The sequence below is a fragment of the Zeus faber genome, assembly GCF_960531495.2.
Source record: "Zeus faber genome assembly, chromosome: 20".
Lineage (NCBI taxonomy): Eukaryota > Metazoa > Chordata > Actinopteri > Zeiformes > Zeidae > Zeus > Zeus faber.
Window position 1 is genome coordinate 7,166,713 of NC_137207.1, and position 19,351 is coordinate 7,186,063.

The 19,351-nt window shown below is 41.1% G+C and overlaps 2 protein-coding genes across 2 annotated transcripts; both read right to left on the bottom strand.

Annotated features, from left to right (window-relative positions):
- Nucleotides 1-179: 179 nt before the first annotated feature.
- On the bottom strand, nt 180-14,553 carry aarsd1 (alanyl-tRNA synthetase domain containing 1). Its single transcript, XM_080021441.1, has 12 exons — nt 14,446-14,553; nt 11,308-11,436; nt 10,936-11,095; nt 10,583-10,640; nt 10,319-10,475; nt 6,395-6,511; nt 2,112-2,242; nt 1,951-2,017; nt 1,708-1,799; nt 786-840; nt 608-702; nt 180-317 (listed from the first exon to the last, which is right to left on the bottom strand). The coding sequence occupies exons 1-12, from the start codon at nt 14,482-14,484 to the stop codon at nt 191-193; spliced, it is 1,227 nt and encodes a 408-aa protein (XP_079877567.1). The 5' UTR covers nt 14,485-14,553; the 3' UTR covers nt 180-190.
- A 598-nt stretch (nt 14,554-15,151) lies between these two features.
- Nucleotides 15,152-18,797, bottom strand: ptges3l (prostaglandin E synthase 3 like). Its single transcript, XM_080021891.1, has 7 exons — nt 18,537-18,797; nt 18,211-18,324; nt 17,918-17,984; nt 17,631-17,729; nt 17,256-17,345; nt 17,072-17,134; nt 15,152-16,820 (listed from the first exon to the last, which is right to left on the bottom strand). The coding sequence occupies exons 1-7, from the start codon at nt 18,569-18,571 to the stop codon at nt 16,812-16,814; spliced, it is 477 nt and encodes a 158-aa protein (XP_079878017.1). The 5' UTR covers nt 18,572-18,797; the 3' UTR covers nt 15,152-16,811.
- Nucleotides 18,798-19,351: the final 554 nt, after the last annotated feature.

Sequence of the window (19,351 nt, forward strand, 5' to 3'; positions counted from 1 at the left end):
TGTTTGCACCTCTGTTCTGTTTGTATGATTGTCATGTTGCTGAAAAATGTTTGTTTTTTTGTTTTAACTTGCCAAGACTCAGTCGGTTTCAAAGTATATTTTATTGAAGTGACAATATTGAAATATGTACAGTACATTCTACAGGATACACTATGTCCATGTGACGTCCTGAGCCTCTAGAGCGGTAGGTTCATTCCTCCTCTGAAGCGTGGTGCTGCAGTAGAGCTTCCACGTCCCCTCGGCGTGCCAGGCTGTTTGCTTTGCCCTGGAAACGCCCGTTCTTCCCTGCGCCCTTCCCCTGGAGCAGCTCCACCACCCTGCACCGCACACGCCATCATGCTGTTGAGCTGCTTTCCAACAAACCAGCTTTCCAAATCAGGCTGTAAAATGCACACCACTGCTCCTCTGAGTGTTTACGACCTTGACAGCCATTGCTGGGTTCAGGTTGAGCGTTAACTGGAGGGAAGTTCATTCTAGGTGGTCCCTGAACATTCAGTCACAACGTGGATTTCACTGGCGTGAAACACATTCACTCTTTAATTGGGTCAAAAGGCAGAAGCCTGAAAAGAGATTGATTGCTCCCTGCTCATGACCGGGTTCTCCTTACCGTGGTCCCAGCTCTGCCACGGGGCCGCTGGGTCCTGCCAGCAGGAACAGACCAGGACCTTTCTCCTCTCCCACCGTCAGGAACACCATTGTGTCCTGGGAACCCAAAGTGTTAAGGCTTGACCAGACAAACGCTTCAGTATCGCTGCCAACATCAGCAGAATTGGAATCATACTCACCTCAGTGCCTATTTCATTTGCAATGATATTCATGAACTCATTGTCACCCTCTTTCCTGTAGAAAATGAAACGAGTAATGTAATTTTGTACTGAACAAAGAGGTCTCCTGATGCTCAAGACAATATTCAGCCTGTCCACATTCACTCTAGCTAACAAATCAGATTTTCTTATATAATGTTTGGCCATACTACAGTTTTTGAATTGCTCGCTATTATTTCAAGTTGACATGTTTTGAATGTAAATGGTGCCTTGAGAACCATATCTTTATTTCGTGTCTTTGCTAATTTAGCTGTTTCACTGCCCTATCTTTTTTAATTTAGTCGTTATTGTGTCTGTTTCAAGGAAGACTAGCTGGTCATCAAGGCATCGGCCAGTGGAGATTTTTTTGAAATGCAAAAATACCAGTTTAACAGTATGGACTCAATTTGGGATTGTTGAATAATTCATAACAATAGACAATCAAGTCACTTAACTGTACGCTTGCAATAATGCATTTCCTGTAATAAACCATGAACATAACTACATTACTTTTGTTTCCAAAATTAAGTAATAAAATAAATGACTGCTGAAGATTTTGGCTCATTGGTGAGGTTTGCACATGATTTGTGGGGCCATGTGTGTATATATTTTTATTGTTTAAAAAAAAAAAGAATATTAGTATGCAGCTACGTGCACATGAATCTGTTTATACGCTGCTATGGTAACTACTCAGACAGGAATGCCCACAAGCGTCTGGTGAGCCTAAGGTTAAAAAAAAATAATCTTTTTTGTTAATGGGGAGATTCTATAATGATGATGCTGTAGTTTGTCCTAACGTTGGATATCTGTATGAGTGCATCCTGAGGAACAAACACCCTAGAGATTGGATTTGAGACCGTTGTTACAAACAGATGAGGGGGAAAAAAAGGATCCAAGAGTTTACTTGTGAAAGCTGAAAAAGTTGGGCCTCAGTGGGTTGTTTTTGAAGTTCTGTGCTATGAGGACGGCCGAGTCTCGTAGTAAGGCCAGGTTGTTCTACCGTGGAGATACAAAAACAAAGTGGGAACAGCAACACAGCTCTAATTATTCTTTAAAATTGTCTACATGAAATTCCGTCACAGTACTTCATTCGACCCTAAATTGAAATAGATTAAACAAATAAGGAGAGTTCAGGGGAGGAGCTTACTTTCTGAAGCAGCTTCACAGACTTCTGGATCTTGTCGACGGCCTCTACGTGCTCGTCGGGCCCCGTTCTGTTCACAGGAAAGTAGGAAAAGTTTCTGCTTTTCTGGACAGAGCGATGCATCAGGGAGGTTTTTAGTTTCGATCGTGGGTGACAGGACTCACTTGAGAAGGGCGACCAGCGATCGCTCCGTGTTGTAGCATCTCTCCGCATACTTCAGAACCCTTTGTCCCGCCAAAAACATCAGGTTGGTTTTGTTCTTCTTCCCTTTTTCTGTCCCCAGTAGCTTTATCACCTAAAAAAAGTCGATTTAATTATGATGAATCAAACCAAGATGTAAGGTTCGTTTACAGGCTTAAAATGAGTAGGCTGTGGACGGGGTGTAGCTCTACAGTGTGAGTTGTCATTACTGCTGTACATCCACACTAACTCGGCACTGGAGGGATTGTTTTTCTTTTCATTGAAAAGAACAGGCAGAAAGCTACAAGCAACATCTCCCATTCTGACCCCCCCCTCCAAGAAAGTAGACAAAAATAAAAAAAGAAAACAATACAAATAAGCAGGAATTATGCATATGGGTTGGTTTGGTCCGTGACAGCTCTCTTTTCCAGACTTTTAATGCTACAACCGTAATAGAAACAAAGGCACCAGATTAATTACAGAGAAATACATGAAATATATATTTGAAATATTCCATAAAGGGGGAAAAAGTTATTTAGAACTTCTTCCAAGACCTTCCTATTGCATACCTAACCTTTTCTAGTTTTCAAGGTCATCACTTCTCACCCACACTTACCCATTGCATAAATTAAGGGGGTTTTGCTGACACAGTTGCATCATTATGATAGGTATTTAGATTCTCTTCCGACGGGGGAGGGCTTTGGTGGCATTGAGGATTCACTGTAGAGTATATTTGAGCTCATCTATTGTTTGAAAAGTGTAATTGCTGAAGGACTTTGAACTGAATTAGCCCATGTCTTATGCAGAAGGATGAGGTATGGATGCGCGTTATACTGCCTTCCCATCCTAGCTCTGACATCTCCTCCCTGGCAGCCTTGTTGTCGGCCCGGTTAAGGGGCGTAACGTGCTGGGTCTCTGCATACACCTTGGAGATCAAGACAGACGGTTATGGAGCGAATCTACTGGGGGAATCTGAGGGAAGGATGGAAAATGTGTGACCTGGGGATATTATTGTTGTTACATATGTGGCCAAAGATAGCAAATGTATTATCAATAAACAAGCCTGAGGGAAATAAAAGCCCATTTTTGTGCCATGTTTTAAACGCTGGTAAGAAACGGTGGTTGAATATCAGTGAGAGTACTTGCTTGTTTGAGGCTGAAATGTCTTCTGAATTGATTCCGGATTCCTTGGGAGTGGGATTTGTAATGTGGGTGCTCCGATTGAGAGGCAGTGGAGAGGACAGGAACGATATACAGTCGGGGAAGTCGGGAGGCTGGACTGCAGCTCCATGGAGAATGTGGAAATCCAATAAGGGAATTGAGATAATATTTGCGGCCCAATAGTAATGTATGAGGTTGGGCAAGCCTAGTCCACCTTTCTGCTTTTTATCTTTTCAAATACATCTTCCATGTTGACGGATTCGATTTGTTCCATATAAACATAGAGATGTATTTGTTCCACTGTTTAAAGAATGATTTTTGTAGAAAGGGGGGATCATATGGAACAAGTATAACAATCTTGGTAATATAGCCATTTTTACAGGACTGATGCTCCTGCTAAAGAAACAGGCAGATTGGAACACCGTGCCAGATGTAGTTTGTGTGGTCCAGTAATGGTGTAAAGTTGTGTTTAAGGACTGTCGGGTTACACGTATCCCCAGATATGTGAAGCACTTTAATTCCACTTTAAAGGGAAACTGGTAATTACTTTGCTCTCTCACCCTGCCTATTAAAAGGGAAAACTAAGCTTTCTGTCAGATTTAATTTATAACCTGAGAACTTCCCAAATTCTCTGAGAACCTCTAGTGAGGTGGAGTAAATCATCTTGAAGTCATACCTTGTGGATGGTTTCCCTCATCACTCTGAGAAGCGATAGCGTCGAGCTGAGTTGTCTATCCCCCTTTTCAAATAAAAGCAGGGATAGACAACGCCCTTGTCTTGTACCTCTTTGAGAGGGAAGCAGCTGCAGGTTGTTATTAGTGTTGACAGAGGGTTTGGGTGCCGGATATACAGTAAGATGTTGATCCAGGAGCAGATAATTGGGCCCAACCCAAATGTATTTAGTAATGCAAATAGATAGCCCGTCGCAATGCTATCAAACTGCTTTCAGCATCCAGGGAAATAATAACTTCAGGCTGGCAGGTTGAGTGTTCTGAGTATAGGAGGTTAAATATGCATCGCATGTAGGGCTGTGACAGTATGACATGTTTATTACCGCGGTATAAAGCAACGTATAACCGCGGTACTGCCGTTTACCGACGGGGGAGCACTAGGATAACATTTTAATGAGGAATATAAATATATTTTGATATGTGTGAATAGTCCAGATACGGACAAAGACACAGCTCTCCCTGCGCCCTGATCGGAGAGCTGTGCCCTGTTCATATTTGCATTTAACAAATCCGATTTGACTGACAAAGTTGGTTACAGCCCTAGAAATAATTGTTATTCGGACACAACAAAAATCCCCCGTATGTTTAATGGACTGCCCCCCCCCGACCTACCCACCCCCACACGCAAAGCTGAAGCAACGAGCGGAGCAACCGAAAAGTTTCTCCAGAAGTCCTTGAACATAGGATGGAAGACACATGACGATAACTAAACAATGATTATTGTGTTTATATTTCATATCCTCCTGTTACCTTCACCAGCATTTCATTCTTTTGTATGAAATACAAAAAATATATATGTTGTCTGTATCTAGGATGAGCCGTCGCAATTCAGAGAGATGTTTAGTGCGTTTTCATACACTGTATATGATATTATTTGGCCCCTTAGACAGGCCTTCATGGACTCCCAAACAGTGCATTTAGAGATTCCTGGGGTGTTGTTTATTTCCAAGAATAGATTATTTGTGTCGAGAGGACACTTCTTCTCACTTTTCTGAATATACTACACGATAGTAGTAGAGGGTTGAGGCACCAAGTACGTTGAGCCGCAACGCTATCTGGGCACTTCATATCTCACTGAACGGGAAAATGATCTGAAATCACTACTCTATTGGGTACTGGATACATAGGGAAGCAGTCGTTCATCTAAGCAGAATCCTATCTGTCCTTGAGTAGGAGCGTGTATTGGAAAGAACGAGTAATGTTTATCAATGGTGTTGTTTCTCCTTCGGGGTCAGATAGATGTAGCACCGTGAAAATTAGCTAATTAATGTGGCTGATTTAGATAATTAACTGTTTGGTCTGGGATTAGAAGCCGCAGGTGAAGGACACAGTTGAACCCTATTATTAACTGATTCGTGTTAGGGTTGGGAAGGATTACAATAAGATGACACATGATTAACTATAAATCCCGCTAGAAAAGATGCTCGCTAGATAACCACGGCAACATATCCCTTGGAGCTAGCCTGGTTGGAAGCAAGCTAGTTTAAGGACGTGGCTTAGAGTATCACTGTTCAGCAGTCCGACACAAAACAGATCCTTTACTTTAGTTCCGGATGACAAGTTCTGCATTGTAATTGTGAAAAAAATACATTGAATGTATATATTTTAATTACCGCGTCCGGATGTCTATGATTTTTGCTATCTTCTTTATTGAGATTGCCAACATGCCTGTTCGCCCGGTCAATTGCATGCACGTAATTAAGAAACAAAAAAGAAAATAAACAATGAAGTGGATACGTGTGTGTGTGTGTGTGTGTGTGTGTGTGTGTGTGTGTATATATATATATATATATATATATATATATATATATATATATATATACGTACACACACACACACACACACACACAATATTTTCTTATTAACACAAAAACAGTATGACATCTGATGCTTCTGTAGAATAAACCCATTTACGTTCCCAGAATAACCTCTTTATGAAAGATATAGAATCAACCTTTCAAAATCAACTACATATGTAACATGCAGCCAGAGTTTCAGTTATTTAGTAATTACTGTTTTTCAACCGGAAAATGTGTTGAAGTCCGACATATTTAAGTCTCTCCAGGGATAATGTCCAGGGAAAATAATTTCCTCTAAGCACAATTTGAATTAGTGCGGGGTAATAAAACGATAACAACAATTATCGCAATATTATTTTCCCCTCAATACCGAAATAAATGAGGCTTGATCATTTCAATAAAATCTTCTGCAGATTTATTAATTTATTAGTCGCCTCAGGCAGGAGCTCAAAAAAGTAATTCCTCAAAAGTCCATGTTCCTGACCTCGCCACAGACATCAATTTATTTTTAAAATCACAAACATAAATCAGCGTTTTAAGAGTGTGTCAGAGTGTGTGTGAGGTGAGGAGTTTCACCTGCAGGTGACTGAGGTTGGACACGTGGGTTCCACAACACATGTTTGCATCAATGCCCTCCATGTCGATGATCCGAATGGGCCCCGCGTGGTCGTCAGGCAGACCTCGGCTCCTCACCTGGTTCACAGACACAAGACATTATGCTTCATATATAGAGAAGTAAAGAAACATTTTTACATTTGATTTTGTTCCATTTCTTATTTATTTCACTGACCATACATATCTCAGGTGTAACTGTTAACATTCAATGTTGTCACATTCCTTGGCTTCAGCAGGTCTCTAAATTCCTCTATTGACATGACAAAATGACAGTGGTGTGTTGGGGCCCTATGGGTCCTTCGCCCTGCAAACACAAGGTCCAGTTGTACAAATCAGACAGTTTTTATCCCCTAGAATGTTTTTCAACAGATGAGGCGTGCGGGATGGCAGCAGGCGGTCTGCAATTTATATTTGCGTCCAAATTTTTGTTCCCTCGGTATCATCAAGGCTTAAAACAAAGTGATCACAAGGAAAAGATGACTTAATCATCTTTGTAAGATCTGTAATCAATGACCTTTGTAAAACATTAGCACATCATGAACATGCAGCATGATTCATTGCTGCACTTAATCTTCCTTGGAGGATTTAACCATGGCACCAGGATATGGAAATTTTGCTTTAGGAGGTCCATTTGTTGAAATCTTCATAAAGGCCCCCAAGTGCTCTCCTTGCAGCCTGTTAATGAGGTCTGTTTTCACCTACCAAAAGTGAAGATTTGTCTATATTTAGTAAATTCTGTTTTAATTTTAGATTTAAGGATTGATTGCTATCAAAAGCAATCATGACTTGTATCCTGTTCATGGTGGAGAAATCATGTTCACAGTTCACATTGACACCAGAAATGGTGAGCGCAGTAGTTTAAAGGAGCAATAGACAACTTTTTTGCTTTTACTTATCATTATGAAGTTAGTGTTGATTGCACAGAGTAATGGCTATAAAATAATGACTCCATCCGTGTTCAAATTGGTTCCCTATAATACTCAATATCACTATGCATTTGGACTACCACAAACTCCCGGGAAATGATCGATTTACGGCAGTGCGTCACAGTAAGTGCGTTAACCAATGCGCAACCGTTAGCGGATGGTGGCGGGTGGAGCAAATTACGCCAGGTCGATCATAAACCCTTGAATATAAAAGTGCAAAAGTTATCTATTGCCCCTTCAAAGTGACTCTGATTACGGATACCACGGTCGTGTAACGTCACCCTGATGACAATTGAGCTCATAACCGTCATCACTGCAAATAAAAATAAATATGCCTATGAAAAAAATTCAGAAACAAACAAGGCAGTAACTACATAAATAAATGTTGATATAAATATATAAATGGGTAAATATATGCCCGAGATCGGGCGGAGGTGATGGTGCATCCGAGCCCCACCTTGGCTGGCACGAAGATGGGATCTTTCATCATTTTCATTGCACCGCGGGGGTTCCTGAGACCCTCCGAATCTTATGCCAAGTGGTCATTTGCAGGTAGCACTCCCTCCCCCTCCCATTTGGAAAACAGTACTGTTAGATTTTAATTTTATTTTGAACATTTTGAATAAGCTATTTTGGATAACACTTAAGTTTTTAGAAGGTTTTTTCAATCAATTTTCCTGTTGACACCTTGAAAGGTGCCGTTATTTTTGGAGTTAAAAAAAGATTTTCTTCTGCGTGCCTGCATTCCTGGGGAGGTAATAACGTCTGACGCCCACCAGGGGGAGCGTAGAGGACACGTAGGATCTGGTTGGTAGTACAACGTCCGCGACAGACAAACAACCACAAATAAACACGACAACTGTTGATGCATGTGCCATCTTGTATCGCCACCTGCCACAGACTCGACTCAATCACGGGGTCTATTTGAAGCCTTCTATTTATCGTGTAGCATTATTTATTTATTTAACTATTCTTAACAACATTGTGTATAAAGTATTAAAATCAAGACATGTGAAAGTATCATGAATTGACAACTGTTTATTTATTGCCAGGCAACATATTCCACTTTCTCTTAAGCATGAGGGGCAAAGCTTTGGATTTAGACCCCGTTTACACCTGGCATTAACATGCATCTTGCTGATCCGACCACAAGTAGACAGCTCTAATGCCAGGTGTAAACTCACCCAACGCGTCCTCAATATGGTTTGACATCCGATCGCTCAGACCACATCCGGAGCTGGTCTGGGCCACATATATTCACATTCTTTAAGCAGTGTAAATGCAAATGTGTTCTGAGTCATATTGAAGGACCGCCTACTCAACTGACATCCTGCGCGTAAACACGTACTCATCGCGTGCCAACGGCGTCATATTAAAGTCTGGTCGGGATAGAGGGAAGTCTCCTCATTACAGAAGTGCAGGATTTGTTATTTACAAGAAAAGCAAAAACATCTAGTTTTTACTAAATTAAGTCCCATAGCAATGGAGAGATGTGCCGCGTCGCTGCTTCGGTCCACACGGTTGTCACTACTACACTCCACTGTCCCGATCAGACTGTGTCTCTGTCTCCCTCTCTCTCTCTCCCTCTCTCAATAAACTTATGATTTAAAATGACTTAATTTCATAAAACCTGTAGCCGCGGGTGAGGATGGTGCTGTGAGCGGCCGGCTGACGACATATTTAAATCTCTCCGGTCATAACGTTCGGTGAAAATAATTCTCTCGAAGCACAATTTGAATTAGTACTGGGTGGATCATTTCAATAAAAAAGTCCGCAGATCTGTTCATTTCCGCCCAGCAAGTTGCAATGGGAAGCCAATCAGTTTGGACAATCCAAAGCTGACTTTCACCTCTGACCAATTACGCTGGTCGATATAGAAATAAGCCCCGCCCCCTCCCTTGTGGACAGGTTGCACTTGTGTCAGTACACACGAAGAAGAGACAAAGCACAACGTCCAGAACTCTGAGGAGAAACAGAAAGATGATGTGTCGTTGGGACACATACATCCATAGTTTCAACCATCCACCGACCCAAAGCAGACTATTCATCGTGTAAAAAATGTCGACAAGACGCGCAACACCACAAACTTTTTTATTTAGACCGACTTGCAATATATATATATTTTTTTATTTGATCAAAATGTTATTTTAGTGAAATGTTAATTAACGCGGCTGCACTTGTTAGTTATTGTTCACATACGGAAAATGCTGTTAACTGACGGGACTTGTTTTTTTGAATATTCAACAAAAAATATTATACATCTATATGCCTTGACGATGTCATTCTCTACATACTTATTCATTGTTTTTAAGCTCAATAAACACAGATAATATTTGAGTCTCTCCTGTTTGTCAGGGACACGCACAAAGTTTTTCTAATTTAACTCTGGGACCACACCGACTGCACTATGTTTTTAGAAGTTTTTTGGATTCTTTCCAAATAAAGTGAGGGCGAGCTCCACTCCGCAAAGATTTTAGTTCAAATAGTAAAAACAAAAAATAGAAAATTAATATGTGGCGGTCAATGTTAATATTGCGGCAGGCCACCACAAATAAATCAATGTATCAGAAACACTGACGTGCATAACGTGGAAGAGAAATTGTCTTACATGTTTTGCGCCATCTGATCCGCTCTTCTGATTGGCCTTCAAAGCCAATCACATATCGGCCAATGACGATTGGTGGCCGATTGATTGGAGAACCCTTAATACAATATGAGGGATATAACATATTTGGGAGGCTCAGACAGTTTCCTGGTGCTTGCTACAGTGCACTTACGTAGGGTATGTTTTGTCCCTTAATAGTCCTGCTGCTTTCTAAACCATGTTTACAAAATCTGGCCTGATGTGTATAACTAGGCGCTGTGATATTCAATTGGACAAAGGGGGTAGAGAAAAACAAACATGAAATACTTGACTATTCAGCTGAAAAGTCTATTTATAGTGTAACACTTGACCAACCTTCTCCACAGCAGGGTCGTCTATAGACAGGAGCTGTACAGCGACCTGGACGTGCGCTCTGATCTTCTCGTTCACAGCTTCCTCCAGGGCCTGGACCTGGGCAGGCTTCACGCACAAAGTGTCCAGCTCGATAGTGCTGCGCTGACGCCCCAGATCCCTAAAACAGAACAGACCAGAACGGAAGAGAGAAGACAGATTCATATTTAAGAGGGAGATCATTTCAAGAAATCTCAGTGTTGAATTAGTGCTCGGGGGGGTGGTTACCAGGATGTGGTCTTATAACCAAACATTGTCTCTGCCAGGGCCGTGATCAGGTGTTGACCTGAGAATGAAGGTAAGGTATAAATTGGACCAGAAATGAAATCTTCAACAATAACAGTGTATCAATGCTACAAATACTCTCAAAAAATATCTAAACAACGATGATTCTGTATAAGAAACCCAATAAAATCTATATAGTCATATATAATATAATATGTCACATACTGGAAACCAATACCGATTTTACCCATTAATGTAATATAGTCTGATATGCTCACTCTTAAATATCGATCAGTATATCTTAAGCTAAATTCAATTTGATTATACATGAGATCAATATTTGCAGGCACCCTCACCTGAGTGTTGCTGCATGTGGTCGAACCTCCGGTCCCAGTCCACCTTCAGGTGCACCTCCTGGCCCACCTCTAGCGGGGACTCCACAAAGTGTACGGCCTCCGCCCCCTGTCTCATTACCCTCAACACCGGCACGTCTCCCATCAAGCCGTGGTCGTCTGGCTAGAGGAGCACAAAGCAGGACACGATAAACCCCTATGTTAAACCCACAGGATGGCTTTAGCAAGCGATCCATCAACACAAAGTTAAGCCCTCCTTGCTCCATAATTCCCCCTTAAATCAAAACCTGATTTGTACCCCCCCCCCCACTTGCTTATAAAGGTTGTTTATTTACCCACATGCTGTAAGTATTGATATGTATAGTGACTACTTACTTGACCTCCTCCTTCCGGGAACAAGATGGTGTCTTGAAGTTTAACATTGAAACCCTTGACAGTTTCCTTCTTGCCGTTGATTTCTCGCTTCAATTCAGCAGGGCAGCAGGATACTACGGAGGTGGCAAACTGTGACATTTGACACCGTAAGAAAACAAGGCTGGCGTTACATTTTTACCAAAGTAGTTAAAATACAAAGTCCAGTTTTCTCAACCTTTTTCCACGTCAAGGTCTATCAAATTTGACACGACTTGTGCCGGGATCAACCTTCACGAATTCAGCCCGATTTTGACGTGGCCAACAAATTTCCAGCGTAGGGCCCGAATATGAACGCTGAGCAAGCATGTTTACCCTGTGTATTGTGAAATAATCAACCAACAGTCGTGGGGTCTCGCATTGAAGTTTTTTGTATTTTCCTGCCTAGTCCTTCACGGCAGAATGCTTTCTGGTGCACATACCTGTATGTCAACATGGCGAAGAGAGAGAGGGATGCTGCGGTTGCTGCGGGTACTGCCCATTGTTCTGACACCCCATTATTCCCAAACCCCAATAGTCTGGAAAATGTCCCATTGCGCCTGGGAAGGTCTGATGACATTATTCTGCATAATAATTAGGCATGTGCTCCAGGTACGTCTGTGGACAGGGGCTCTGTCCCAGGTGTTATGCTGAATTCGGTGCACCACATGCACCTCGCAGGAGCGCGCACAGCTAAAGCGGATTATTTCTACGATACTGTTTAAACATGATATAATCTTCTCGGTGGGTGTTTATCAATGATAAGAATTTATCTGACATCTATAGTTTATGGACGTTTAGAGTATCAATGTTCGATTAAAAAAAATAGATGGATGCAAATGTCCCCAAAGTTTCTTTTAAGACACTTTGGGGTCAAACACTGTTACCAGCTCATATTTTGGGTGTTTTGGCTCAACAATGTGAGTTTCATACATCCAACACTCGACTGGTCTGAAAAAACAGGGGGATGCAAATCTTGGCAGGGGAAATATCTGTTTTGCCAAATAGTGCATCCACCTCTTAAGTTACTTTTCAGACACTTTGGGGTCAAACACTGTTACCAGCTCATATTTTGGGCTGTTTTGACTTGACATTGAGAATTTTATACATCTAACACTCACCTGGTCTGAGAAAGGAGGGGGATGCAAATTTCAGCAGGTAATAAAATACACATTTGCAGAATAATGCATCCACACTACAACTTTATTTCCCTATGAACCAAATGATTTTATGAGCTTATATTTTTGTGCCATTTTTGATTGACAGTGTGAAAATCAGGTCAATAATGACCCAAGCTGAAATAACAGGGATTACTTGGCAGCCACAACCAGTTACGCGCAATAATGCACTCCGCCCTTAAAACTCAGCAAGGACACTTCAAATCAGCACATGCTTTATTTGATTAAGTTTGGCAGAGTTACATTTCAGACCAATTGTATCTTTATTGTTATTTTTTTTAAATAAAACATTGATACGCCGAATGTTTATAAACTAGACACCATATTTCTCATCATTGATGCACCCACAAAGAATTTAATATATTTTTTAGACAGTGCGTTGTCAAAGAAATAATCCGCTTTACCGGTGCACAGTCCCACGAGGTACATGTAATTCTCGCAGAGCGTGAAGAATTCTGCATGACCGGCTCCATCGGAGGATACCGATTCCATCCGGTAGGCTTGGGAAGACGGGGAGGTGGAAGTCGAAACCAGTTTGGTTTGTATGTCCATTGCCGACACAGATTATCGAAACGATCACATCTTTACTAGAACAGGTCTACAATGACTTTTTCTTTTCGGAACACAGGACCGCCAGCATCACACGTAGCTGTAGCCATGTTTGTTGACAGTTTCTTGACCCCCGCCGCGATTTACGTGATTTTAGCCTGGCTCGCATATGCCGGCAAGATATCAAGCAGGTTTAATATGTGGTCGTGTCAGAATTGACACGTGACAATTAAGGAGTGACGCAACGAGCTACAGCCAATAAGAGCAGACAAGGGGTGAGGGGGAGAGATGGGAATGCATGGATCAGTGGCCAGAAACAAACAACCTACCTATATTACTTTTCTTCTCAAGGTGCGTAACATTAACATTTCTTATGTAAGTTCCGCTTTTACTCATTGTTTAACAGTGATGAATATAATAAAAAATAAATAACTTAACCCTGCACATGGTATCACGTTATTTTCTGTGTCAATTCTTGCATGTGTTTTTGTGAAAAAAAACGTAGCTTAGAGATCCGACAGGCTTGTCTGGGATTCCTCCTGGTGAAAGATCTTGTAATGTGTGACCCCATGTCGCCGATCAGTGTAGTGTGAAAAACACAAGACACAAAGTTGTGTAGCGTGAACAGTGCAGCGATCTGACGACTTTGAAAGTCGTAAAGCGTGCCCATGACATAATCCGACAAGAGTGACCATTGTGAAAGACAAAAATATTATGTAGTCTGATCCCGGCAAGAATAATACAGGTACTCCTCACTTAACGACCGAGTTCCGTTTCTAGAAGCAGGTTGTTAAGCGATTTGGTCGATAAGCAAGGACCCGTGTTATTACACGGTAGTGAATACTGACAGACTGTGGGAACGAGACTGGGACTGAGAACGGTGACGAGATGACGTATAAAGTGTATATAATATACATAGTATATAAAGGGTGATGCGCGATGAGATGCTTGACGCAGAGACGCCGCGGTATTGTACGCAGCGCACAATACAGACTGGTCAGAGCTGGTCCTCAGTCCGAACAGTCGAGCGCTGGGGGTCCCCGGACCCCATGTTGAGAACCGTCGTCTACGGCACCCGGTTGAAATTGACATGTTACTTTGGAGAGGTCCGAAGTTGTTTTACTTGGAGAAGGTGAAACAATAGAACTGATGACTTAAGTTTAAAAAAAAAACAAAAAAAAAAAAACGAACCATTATGAAACGCTTGGACGTGTAGTTAACGTGCATTTCATTGGAATGGCACGCACGTCAACTCCGTAAAACGTCATTATCTGACGTTTCGTGCGCCACACAATATTAGCTACCGTTACGGTTAGTTTGTGCTGAATGGCCGCTTCTCCGAGCGTGCCTGCCGTTCAATACATCACCTAGATAAAGCGTTTATACTCTTCCATACCTCCTTCATATAGCAGTCCCTCTGACACTGAAAAGCCATGTTTGGGGCGTTGGAACGCAAACTGACGGACGCTTGACGCTAACCGTGCTACGCAAGCGCCGGCGAGTGGAGTCGTACGGAAAGCCACAGGGTACACGTTCCGACTTCAGAGCCGTTTGTCAAATCACAAAAACGCTCTACGAAACACGTGGTTAAAGTGCAGCTGCTGCATTCCGTTGCACCTTGGAACTCGGTTTTCCCGTCTGAGAATAGATCGCGATTATACGCGTTTTCAAAGAGACATCGATGCAAAGGGAACTTATTTTGCATGCATGACATTCGCCGCAACGCCAGGTCCGGGAGCTCGACAAACTCGGGCCTGAGACAACTGGGCCAAAATTCCGCTTTGGGATTCCGACTTTTAAATAACGTTCCTTTCAGCTCCCCTCTCCAAGTAGGAAATCGGAGTTTTCCGAGTTCGGATTGCGACGAGATGCGGCATTATTCTTGCTATTTATTGGAGCGTAATTACACGAAATAACAGTCCTTCCTCTGGTGTGTTTATTTTTCCATTTTTATTTATTTAAATGTTGGATTCAATATTATTGTACATTGAGGATATCGTTTTCACAGTCCAATGTTTCTGTTCGCTGTTCCATTCGCTGCACGTTTCCCCTGACGTCGTATAATTTTACGATAAAAATAAATTGCTAAATAAATATAGCCCTTTCACGCGTGTAAAAAAAGCTTTATTAAAACACCGGACAGAATACTCTGGTCTATAAATAATATAAAAGACCATAAAAACAGCCTGAAACAACAAATTGGGGATCATTCAAAAACGGTCTTGAAAAACGTAAATTAAGAAAATACATATTGAGTTTATATATATAACCGTAGTCTCTCTCTCTCTCTCTCTCTCTCTCCACACACACCCACTCACCGGTCACTTTATTAGGTACACCTGTTCAATTGCTTGTTAACACAAATAGCTAATCAGCCAATCACACGGCAGCAACTCATTGCATTTAGGCAGGTAGACATGGTGAGGATGACTTGCTGAAGTTCAAACCGAGCATCAGAATGGGGAAGAAAGGGGATTTAAGTGACTTTGAACGTGGCATGGTTGCTGGTGCCAGACGGGCTGGTCTGAGTATTTCAGAAACTGCTGACCTACTGGGATTTTCACGCACAACCATCTCTAGGGTTTACAGGGAATGGTCCAAAAAGGAGAAAATATCCAGTGAGCGGCAGTTGTGTGGATGAAAATGCCTTGTTGATGTCAGAGGTCAGAGGAAACGGGCAGACTGGTTTGAGACGATAGAAAGGCAACAGTAACTCAAACAACCCCTCGTTACAACCAAGGTATGCAGAATATCATCTCTGAACGCACAACGCGTCCAACCTTGAAGCAGATGGGCTACAGCAGCAGAAGACCACACCGGGTGCCACCCCTGTCGGCTAAGAACAGGAAACTGAAGCTACAATTGGCACAGGCTCATCAAAAATGGACAATAGATGATTGGAAAAACGTTGCCTGGTCTGATGAGTCTCCATTTTAGCTGTGACAGATGGTAGGGGTAGATCTTGGTGTAAACAACATGAAAGCATGGATCCATCCTGCCTTGTATCAACAGTTCAGGCTGGTGGTGGTGGTGTTATGGTGTGGGGGATATTTTCTTGGCACACTTTGGGCCCCTTAGTTCCAATTGAGCATAGTTTAAATGCCACAGCATACCTGAGTATTGTTGCTGACCATGTCCATCCCTTTATGAGCACAGCGTACCCATCTTCTGATGGCTACTTCCAGCAGGATAATGCACCATGTCACAAAGCTCAAATCATCTAAAACTGGTTTCTTGAACATGACAATGGGTTCACTGTACTCCAATGGCCTCCACAGTCACCAGATCTCAATCCAATAGAGCACCTTTGGGATGAGGTGGAGCGGGAGATTCGCATCATGGATGTGCAACCGACAAATCTGCAACAACTGCGTGATGCTATCATGTCATCATGGACCAAAATCTCTGAGGAATGTTTCCAACACTTTGTTGAATCTATACCACCAAGAATTAAAGGGGTCCAACCCGGTCCAACTAGCAAGGTGTACCTAATAAAGTGGCCTGTGTGTGTATGTGTGTATGTATGTATGTATATATATATGTTGTATGTGTATATATGTATATGTGTATATATATGTGTGTGTGTATATATATACACGTATATATATATATATATATATATATATAGAACCGTTGTGTGTGTGTGTGTGTGTGTGTGTGTGTGTGTATGTATATATATATATATATATATATATAGATTTGCAAGTGAAAGTATATGTATTCCTCATGGTATCCACGTCCACGATTCCAGGAACAGCACCCTTAGTCCGACTGTGGGAGAGAGAGATGTTATGATTATCATTGTTATTATTATGATTATTTTAATTATAATCATTATAATTATTATTTACTATTACAATTACTATTGTATATGATATTATTAAATAATAATGAAATTGATATTAATTCTAACCTTATAGGCTAGTCAATTTCCAGGATCCAAATATTGAATAACAAAATAGAGATTCTAATAATTGCACGATGAAAAGAACAATAGAGGCAAAGGTAAAATCTGGACTTACATCACTAAGATCGCCCATGTCTGGGATCAGTCCTGGATTTTTGCAATTCATTTCTTGGAGCATCTGGGTAGGGGACAAATCAGGCAAAGCACTTCTGACAAAAGTTGAAGAAATAGTTGCCTAACTCTGGAAAGAAAGGGATTTGTGATATTTAACTGCTAATTATAAAATGATTATGACTCACATCCATGTAGTTGTCATACTCTGCCTTCCCCTCATCCTCTTCATGCTCCCAGTCTCTCCAGTTGTCAAAGTCCACAGCAATCCAACTGGCCTGCAGGAACACGGAGCAACGTCTTTATTTGGAGAAATCCCTTTTTCACACATTCCTTCTTCACATGTGCATTCACACATTACACAGATTAATACCCAGACACATTCCCTCAGAGTCCAATAAATGTTATTTATGCTTAACTTCATAAATGTATTATTATTATTATTATTATTATTATTATTAGTAGTAGTAGTAGTAGTAGTAGTAGTATTTATAATAACCATAATCATAACCATAATAACACTGTTATTATTATTATTATCTTTAGAAAATGTCAAAGTCTACCTTGGCAGGATCTTTCTGGAGACGAGGCCACGCAACATCTGGCTTTAGTTTTCTTATCAACATGTTGACAGTGCGGTCATAGACTCTTTCCCTGGAGTCCTTTATGAAATAAAGACAAAAGATAAAACTATAAGTGTATTTTCAATGCATTTCATTAACCATTTTAATGGATGTTGACATGGTTATGTGGTAATGTGATATATTGCTGGACATGGTATGACGTATATGACCATATAAAATGTCTGTAATGGAGCAAATCCAATGTTTCAGTGAAACTGGAGACATACGTTGGCGAGGACTTTGTCATAGAAGTGTAGCTCGTTGTAAATCATGTCATCTTCATCATTTTTGCAACTGTTGGGGAGAGATAATTGAAGGTTAGGAGTGCATAGAATATGAGTAACTATATCAACATATAAATAAGTACTCATTGCATTCAATAAATACCTAACTATATTTATTGAATAAATACCTATTAAACACTGTGTGGGTATCAAACTGAAAGTGAGAGAATGATGCAGTGAAGATGGGAAACAATCCCATAGGAACTCAGAAGTCACCTGCCATTTTGTCACCTCACCAAAAAATCATTTTGTCTTGCTGAATATCCACCTGGACATCCTTGGGCCTCTGCACCATGAAGTTGATGGTGACGTATTTCTTCCGGTCAAACCACAGTGCTCGTGCTGGTTGACTGGTAGGGGTTAATTGAGGAAACTGTGATCACAGCCGCATGTGCATGTAATGATATATTTTCTTTTCTTTTTGTAGGAAAGAAACGATCTGCGTCTGCCGGAAAATATTCACTCACACACCAATAGCACATGCTGGTGCCTGAAGCTCCAACTTCCAAATGTTCTATTTGACTTTTGGACTTTCAAAGAAACTTAAAAGACGAGTACTTACCAACTCTCAGGTCTGATGATCTTCGGCTTATTCATCTTTTATTGATCTGTTGACGTGACTTGCCTGTGATTCCTTTTTCTAAGACGGGTCAATGGTAGAAGCGTGTTCGCATGGGCAGTCTGCTCTAGACCCAGGGTCTACTATTTTTAGACCTTGTGGTATCAGCTGCTTGGGGGGGGACATAACACGCGCGCACACACACACACGCACGCACGCACACACACACACACACACACACACACACACACACAGGCCTGTCCTCCTTCCTCAGGCTCCCGCTGGAGATCAGGGGTGTTTTCTGGGTTCTCTACGACTCAAACACCAAATGCCTTTTTTAGAGGGGGGCAGGGAGAGAGGAACGCAGAGCCAACTGTGTTGTTAGGAAGATTGTGATTGCTTGTTTTTTGTGATTGCTTCGTTTTTTTGTTTATTATTTTGGTTTATTGTACATTGCCAATTTTGTATCTTTATTACTTTATTATTATTATTATTATTATTATTATTATTATTACTACTAATATTATTATTATTGTTTTAATGTAAGCTGCTGTAACACCACAATCACACCCTACCCGTTCAATTCTAATTCAGAGGGCTTTACTGGCAAGGGAAGCATACGTTTACATTGCCATGGCAAACAGAAAACATAAAATAAAAAACAACAACAAATACATACAAATGAGTAAAGATAAATTAAAGAGTACATTCTAAACATTGCTGTAAATAACAATTAAAAATAATAATATACATAATAAGTGAAGATCTATGTATGTAAAAACCCCAAAAACTAAAAAGAAACTAATTTCAGCTTGAAT